General features: G+C 30.2%; 1 protein-coding gene across 1 annotated transcript in view; it reads right to left on the bottom strand.

Annotated features, from left to right (window-relative positions):
- LOC105165551 overlaps positions 1–2,998 on the bottom strand; it is a 4,697-nt gene extending 1,699 nt beyond the window's left edge. The window contains exons 1-2 of the mRNA XM_011084605.2: positions 2,827–2,998; positions 1,035–1,234 (exon numbers count right to left, since the gene is read on the bottom strand). Of these exons, the coding sequence (XP_011082907.1) occupies positions 1,035–1,234; positions 2,827–2,977 (351 nt within the window). The 5' untranslated portion in view covers positions 2,978–2,998. The remainder of the gene's footprint in view (positions 1–1,034; positions 1,235–2,826) is intronic.

The following is an 8,728-nucleotide window of genomic DNA, read 5'->3' as shown; positions in this document are numbered from 1 at the left end:
TGAGCACACCAATACGCATCTCAAATTAAAATGAGAACCTGACAAAATTATAGCATCATTGCCACTGCAAATATTTCACACCTTGCAATTTCTGAAATTGCATAAAAAGCTTTGGGTAATTACACTTCAGGTAACATGAGCTAAGAGCTCTACTTACATCCTTATAAAAGATAAATATAATTTTTGTGTCTTCTAATGTTCAAGTATATCTTCATTATTTTTTGTCTCATAATGAACATTAATCTAACTGGAGGAACTTTACATGCACACTTTCAGCCAACTAGGAGTATTCTGGGCCTTGTAGAACAACTAAATGACCATATCCATCAGACCATCATACAAGTTTGCAGACACTTTGTATACTTTCTCCAAAAGTGAGCAAGAATGTATTGATCTTATAGAAATTGCATGACATATGAATGCAAAAAATGTGAACAAGAAATAAGAAGTAAAACTAGAAGCAAGACAAAGATTTTGCATGGGTCGTAAAATCACCTAGATCAATGGAAGCTCAAGTTCTCTTACTAAGAATTTTCATAATATTACAACAGAGCCACCCATCAACTATTTATATCAAAGAGCTTGTAAACACTGTAGAATTATAAATTAACGGCAATGAAGTGTAAGCCAAAAATTCTTTATTCAAAATAATCCATGTTACTTTACAATATCTTATAACAGAGAAAATATATAGAAAAAGAAATATTTTGGCATAACACCATATTCTGAATCCTAGCAATCTGAGTAACATCAACCCTAACTATAACAAGCACAAAGAACCAATAAAAGCTATGTTACTTGAATTGGCTATGCGCACTGGCTAGCTAATAAAGGAATCAAAATTGCATGTGATGGTAGGATTCTAATAGTTACAGCTCTGAATACATCCATTTTAGGCACACTTCTCAATTTATAACCAAAATGTCAAACAAACATCCTATACGCTTCTCCATGTATAAAGCATCAGGTATGGGTAGCTCCTCCACTAGAAGAGCTATACCTCATGCAGGTTGACAGATGAAATTTAGCTATACCTCATTCAGTTTTGCAGCAAGCTCATCAAACAATTCAATACGACTCTTCAACTTCTCCATCGCCTGCATTACCTTCTTCTTTTGAAATAGCAACTCCCTAGCATCATTTTCTTTTCCGGTTTGAACACTAACTGCTGCTTGCCGTCTAAGCTTCTCAACTGCTTCAGACAACCGCATGAGTCTCAACCTTGCATTATTGGCTGGAAACAAACATCAATTAGTGTCTTCCAGAGGGTACAAAACTCCTTAGCTGTACATTCAGGAAAAGGATGCCTATATGTAGGTCCTCTAAAACCCAAATAACCAATGAAACTTAAAAATAGTTGTTATCCCTAAGATCTATTTTCAAACGAGGTGGGGGGCATATATGTCATTTCTCTTAACTCACAGCAATAAAAGAACCTTTCTGCCTTTATTGGTATTTCATTGCTAAAGAAGGGTGCAACAAGAATATATGAGTGCTCCGTTACTGCTCACTCAGCCTAAACTTCCATTTGTCAAATGCAATCCTGGTCAGCTCTTTCACACTTCTAGCAGAAGTTTCTGCCTGGCTGCTCAGCGCCTCATCAAAATCAGATGCAAATTTCCGATTCTTTGATGTCCCAACCAACTCTGCCATTGTCTACATATCACAAGACAACTTCATCCAAGATTTTATGCACACATGCAAACCATACATGCCAGTGCCATCCTCTGTCATGATCTACCAATACGTTTCCACATAAACAGGAGCGCACATGCCAGTCCTCCAGAGGCCACTAATTTTATTTTTTTTTATTCTGATGCTCTTTTTGGGTCAGTGGTAGGCCCGACTGAAATAACATAGTAATAATAGACATCTAATTTTGCTGACAGCAGCATGATGAATATGTTATAAAACAACCCAAAGCATCATAAAACAATATAGTCACACAAGACTTATCGGATTCAGTGAAAGCCAGTCCACAACCACGGGAGACACATCTTCCACCTTTTATAAAAGTATGCACAAGTATGAATCTCAAAGATCTTGTTACACCCTCTGTCATCACTATGGAACTCACCCAAAGAATTTATGTTCAAGATCCTTGATAAACCTAGGCACATCTAAGATATTCTCTAAGCCAAACAAACTAATTATCTCTATTGAGACCAATCCACCTTCATAAGGTAAAAGAATGGGGCACTAGATGAGTTTCCAACCATGCACCTTATTACCAACTCAGGTCTCTTGGCTATGGAAATAAAACCTACAAGGTTCTTCGTTTGTCTTTCATAGAGCTAAAAACTTAAAGTTTGCTTGGACGAAAGCTGGATTTGGCAGAACTATGTAAACCATTGGGTCGTTTATTTTCCTAGTGATATTCTATCATTTTAATAAAATTACAGCAATCCAGATTGAACTGCATCTCATATTCACTCAGTTCGGCCAAAAGAACTGTTGTGTTCACCTTAACCAAAATTTATTTAGTGTGTAATTACACTTCATACTTAAAATTCTAATCAATTACGAATCAAAATATAGTTAAAAGAGACACATTAGGCCTTTCCCAATGTCATATTAACCAAAATACTAAAAGCAACCGAATGCAATTTTCCATTCACAAACACCAACAACTGCTCGCTCTCAGCGAACATGGAATTTATCAACCTACTGAATATTCAATGCATTCATGAAAGATTAACAAAAATTTAGACGCTACAACCCTAATTTCACTCAACAATCCCAATATCCAGTCAACCAAAGCCTCACAACTGAGCCAGATAGCAAAATTTTTAAAAAAAAAGAATAAAAATGAAAGCCTCTTGAAACCTTTGGCTCTTGTGTTGTCCGCCTCCTTGTGAAGATTATCAAGCTGTTGCCTGAGCTGCTCGGCGGTAGCAGATGTAGAAGCCAAGCACACTGTCTTCATGCGTGAAAATGGTCGCCATTGAACCAACACCGCGCCACAATTCACTATCATCTCTCTCTCTCTCTCATGCCAATTTTGTTATCTATGAATTGATACATATTATATTGGGTCAAAGTATTATAAGATATCTGTGGGCTTTAGGCTTTAAATTGGGCCGATCTTCTTATCTCTTAGAATGTGATATGAAGTCTTTGAAATGGGCTACGGTCTTCATTCATTACAATAGCCCACCAACGGCCCATTATCATAATCCTTCAATTAAAAAAAAAGAAATGTAAAATGATAGGTATGTTTGCAATCTAATCCTTTTATTGGGTAAATTTGCTTAGAAATCTTTCTATCCTCTACTATAGTTAAATTTAATTTTTTTTCATTTTTGGTGTTTTTTCTTGGTCAAATAAGATTAGTTAATTTTTTATTTATTTATATTTTTATTTGAAGTGGTAATCACATAATTACATCAATATCTTAATAAATCGAGCAATACATCAACATAACTAAAAACAAGAAAACAAATTACAAATAATCTCACATAAGACAAAACAAAAGCCCACACATCCAGTATGATTGAAACCCATAATTTCAAACTTGTTCATAGAACCATTTCTCTCTCACTCACATACGCACTCAAGATTCAAACCCAAAGCTCAAACAACTGGATAATTAATACTTGTTTTTCTTTTCTTTTTCTTACATTCACGCACCCAACACACACTCTAAGTACAAATATAAGACCTCTCATTGAGAAGTCCTACGCTCAAACCATTGAACTGTCCCTTTTTCAACACTTTCTTTTTCATTTCTTTTTCTACCTTAGCGTCTCTCATTGAATTCCTTCATCGAATTGTTCAATACACACAAAAATACGGTGTAATTTTTCAAAATATATATTTATTTAATACGAGCGAACACTCCACATAAATACACTAAAAAAGAACTTATAAGTAAAAATCACCTATTTTTCAATATGAATATATAGCTATAAGATTATTCCAGATCAAGAAATGATTTAAGCCGTGACTCATTTGAATATTATCCCCTACTTTATTTTAATTTTTTTCCTTGTATTTTTCTTTGGAGGTAAGAGGTTGAAATGAAGAAAAAAGGATAGATGCAATGAATAAAATTGTGGGTTGGTTGGTCCCTTTGCATCCTTTCATTTCAAATCAATCAACAATTTTAGGGTTTGAATTCCAAACAGTATCCACTCATGCTATCATTATATTTCATCATGTAAATTACATTATCATCCTTGAGATTAATTTAAAATACATAAATATTTTATATTTTTTATAAAATTACAAATATACCCCTTTTAAGAAATTTTAGTGTAATGTACGTTAAAGGTGTTTGTATAAACTTTTATTATTAAATAGGGATGTATTTGTAATTATAATGACAATCTCAAAGAGTCTAATTATAATTTTGTAAAACAAAATTGTTTATTTATATTTGATCTCAAATAGTGTCAATATAATTTACCTTTTTTCTTTTTTTTCCCTCTCTTTTTGGTCTATAATTTAATCAATAGGATTATCATTTCAGTCAGTGTCCCACGAAAATAACAACTCTAATTATGACTTGCCATGACAACAACCAAACTGCCAGACCCACCTTTATGTTAGGGGGCAAAAATAATTATGTCATGAGTTCTAATTATTAATGATTAATATTAATTAAGTATTAATATTAAATATATGTGATTAACTAAATACTTATTATTATTATTGCTAAATAAGTAGGATTTAAACTCATGATTTCTTTATCATCGAGTTTTAATTTTTGCTAATTAAATTAGATATGGTTGACAATTAATTTAATTGGGTTTATACTATGTTATTTGTGTTTATATTTGAAAAAAATGTATTCTTTTACATAAGATATATTTCGAACTATCGTGAAATTAAATTAAGGATAAATTACAAGGGGCTCCCTTGAGGTTTGCATTAATTAAAAATATTTTTTCATTATTCGAAAAATTACAAATACCTTAACAAGCACCCCCTACAATGAACTATCAAAAGGTAATATTTGTTAGGATATTTGTAATTTTAGGGATGTATTTATAATTTATCAAAAATAAAGGGGTATTTTTAATTATGAAAACCTCGCGGAAGCCCGTTGTAATTTACCATGAGGTTGTATTTGAATTAATAGATTTGAATTTAAAGTTGAAATTTTAAATGACTCCATTTGAAAAGAATTTAAAATCCGTCCATATTCATCAAAATTTAGTTTAGAATCAAAAAAAGGGTAAATTACAACAACCTTCCCTAAGGTTTTACATAATTACAAATACCCCCTCATTATCTGAAAATTTATCAGTACCCCTAATTTTAACGATCGTCTAACGATTAGCCCAATCCGTTAGGTTTCCATCTATTTTTTATGATGAACTAACCAAAATGCCCTTGTGGATTAAAAATTATAATTTTATTTATTTTTAATTTTTTAATTTTTATAATTTTAAAATTTTACCATCCATCCCATTCAATTTTTTTTATAAATTTTTAATTTTTTTTTTTAAAAAAAACCAGTAAGGACAAAGTTGACAATTCCATACCTCCATCCAAGGATTACATAATTTCATCAAACATCAAGGGGGTATTGTAATTTTTCAAACAACGAAAGAGTATTCGTAATTATACCAAATTTCAGTACCCCAAAGTTCAGGGGAGATAGATGTAATTTACCCTTAAAAGAATAGAAGGATTTAAAATCCTTTAAATTTAAAATTGTCCAAATATACTCAAAAGATTTATTATAAAGACAAATCCTTCTATCCAAATACCACCAAATTAATGTAGTTAGACTGCCATATATGATTAGAAATCTAGCCAACTATGTACTTTTGATCTTTTCTTTCTTAGGCTAGGAAGTACCTCCGAATTTTATGATAAATTTTAGAGTAAATTATAGTTACTTGTCTTTATATTTAATATAATTATAGATACTTTATTAATATTTAAAAAATTATAAATATTCCTCTCAGTAGAAAATAATTATGTAGTCACTAACCGGTAATGTGAACAAGAATATTTTACCACCGCTGAAATTATTTAAAAAAATATAAAGAATGTTTGAAAAACTATAAAAAAAGAATTGAGGGTGGGTAAATAAATAATTCGTAGAAAATATTAGTCCATAAAACAGTTTAGAAAAAATATATAAAATTATAATCATAATGCAAAAAGGTATTTTGATCAGTTCACCAAAAAAATTGAACGGAAACCTAATAAGGGCTAACGAAATGGACTCATTGTTAGACGGGCATTAAAATTAAAAAAAAATATTTTAATTTTTCAAACAATAGAAAAGTAAAATTATGCCAAATCAAATAAATGCTCACAAGATGTACAAATATTATTCTTAACTAATATTGGCGCAACATGAATGATTAGGCCCTAGAAAGTAATTATATTGGTGAGTTTTAATTATGAGTAGGGTTAGGTAAGGTACATGGATTTTGAGAAGCTCTTATACCTAAAACATGGAATTCTTTTATTTTATATTTTTTAATAGAAGCAGTAATTCAATTATTATATTAATATTTTAATAAATTGGACAATTAAATAATATATACATTGGTTCAATCAATACTTTAATATAGGTAAAAATTATAAAATAATAATCTCACATAAAATGAAGACAAACACCCCACAAATCCAGAAGGGCTCGAGCCCATTATTTCAATCCAAGTCATGGGACATCAATCTTAATTATTACACTAAGATCACCTTTACTTTGAGTTATTAGTTGAAATATATCCCACTTAATCATCTTAAATTTTTATTTAATTTTGTTTTGAATCGGCCCGATATTAGTAGCTAATACTGTAGCTCATTATGGCTGAATTATAATCCTAAAATTATTTATACCACTTAAATCCCATCACGCTAAGTAAAGAAAGGCTAAGATGTCATTTGTTAAACATGGAAGGCTATTATGACTATTTATGCGTATACATCAATCTTTTTCGAATTAACTATCCAATTATTGTACAATTAATATCTAATTATATATATTGATTATCACTTTCTTAGACTTGATTAATTAATTTTCCCAAGTGGATCATTCAATGCTCGTTAGTTAAATGTCATGGTCTAATAATTATGTTTGAATTTAGTGCTTAATTTCTTTGTTTTTAATTATACTTTAATTGTTTTTCAGCAATTCTTGAAGTGCGATAATAATTAATTAATTAAGTAAATATAACATTAACCAATTGCATGTGTTGATCTGAATCCTTGAGATTCAAGTTTATAAACTCATAACATTTTATTTCTAGAATTTATAAGTAAGTTACTTTTTAGAAAAATTACCAAACACTTTATAATACCTTATAATTAACGTTTCAAATATTTTATAAAAAATTTTAAAGAGTTTGTAGACTGACCTAACCATGATTATAACAAAATGTGGTATTTTTTGCATGCAGTGAAATTAAACTAACTAGTATATGAAAGTTTGAGCTGCTTCAGTTATTACATGACTCTGATGAAATTAAGATCAATTGCCACCTAGCGATGATTGTTTGCAGACAAGAACTGTGGTCAACAATTTCATGCTCTTCCAACATTAACTAATAATTGAAAAAAATAGTCAATCATGCTTAATTTAGTTGATAAAGTTGAGGTCTCATGATTTTAAAAATCATGGGTTCGAACCGTACTTTATGCGTGGGATATTGTGTCTATTGAATAGTAGGTATTGGTTTTAATGTAATAGTTAATAGTTTAGATATTGATATCCGATAGAAATAATTATAATTAATTTATTTCAAGTAATAGTTCATCGCTCTTACTTCAAAAAAAATAATTAAAAAAATATAATGTTAGTCTTGGTTTCAAGAGTGGTATTTTTTATTTTGCACGAATTGATTTTAACAATTTAGTCTTGTAATTTTAAAAATTTAGTCATTTTCTGGCCAAATTGGTAGAAAGATTGCAAGTAACTTACACCAGATTAAATTAAATAGGGGATTCCAACAAAAAGGGACTAGAATTACTAAAACGTTAAAATTACAGGATTAAATTGTTAAAATCAATACATGGAACACCAAAAATGCCACCACAGAAGATACGGGACTAAAATGATATTCTTTCCACATTAGAAAAAATTTACTATTGGCTATGATTTCATTGACTATGGATTGAGGTCATGGTATATAACTATAATTAACTACGATTAAACAAAGAATGATATGAAAACTTACTTATTCACGATAAAAATTACTAATTTTGCCATGACTTTTATCCAGTATAAATGTATTACCCACACTCGCAAACCACGACCAACACCATTGCGTTGCTATGGTCAATAATTTTTTGCTACGGTTATTAATTTTTAACCATGGCTAAATATTATATTTATTGTAGTACCACTAAAATGCATTTTTTGAATTTGGTCCGATAATTAATCTGATCGAGTTCAAGAGAACTTTAATTAAGTGGATTAGACGTGAATCAACTTCGAGTAATTGAATAATTTTCAGTATATTTTATTATTTTTGTACTAATAAAATTTTGATCACGTTTAAGTTGTTAAGTTTAACAAATCAAGTTCAAACAAATTTTTATCAATTAATTTCGATCGAGTATCGAATAATTCAATTTTTTTTTCAACCCTACTTCCAACATTAATAATTAATACTCCATAACTGATTCGCTTGCCAAAAATGAAGAAGTGAATTCTTGAGAATTTTGGGGCAATTAAGGAAACAATTCCAGTTGTAATAAAGTTGTAGCTGACAAGCTTTTTCTTGACAAAGGAAAAAGGGGGGGTGTGATGGATCAGTTATTA

Source organism: Sesamum indicum, linkage group LG6, assembly GCF_000512975.1.
Source record: "Sesamum indicum cultivar Zhongzhi No. 13 linkage group LG6, S_indicum_v1.0, whole genome shotgun sequence".
Taxonomy (NCBI): domain Eukaryota; kingdom Viridiplantae; phylum Streptophyta; class Magnoliopsida; order Lamiales; family Pedaliaceae; genus Sesamum; species Sesamum indicum.
The sequence above is the reverse complement of the archived record's forward strand: the minus strand, read 5'-3'. Positions and strand labels throughout refer to the sequence as shown.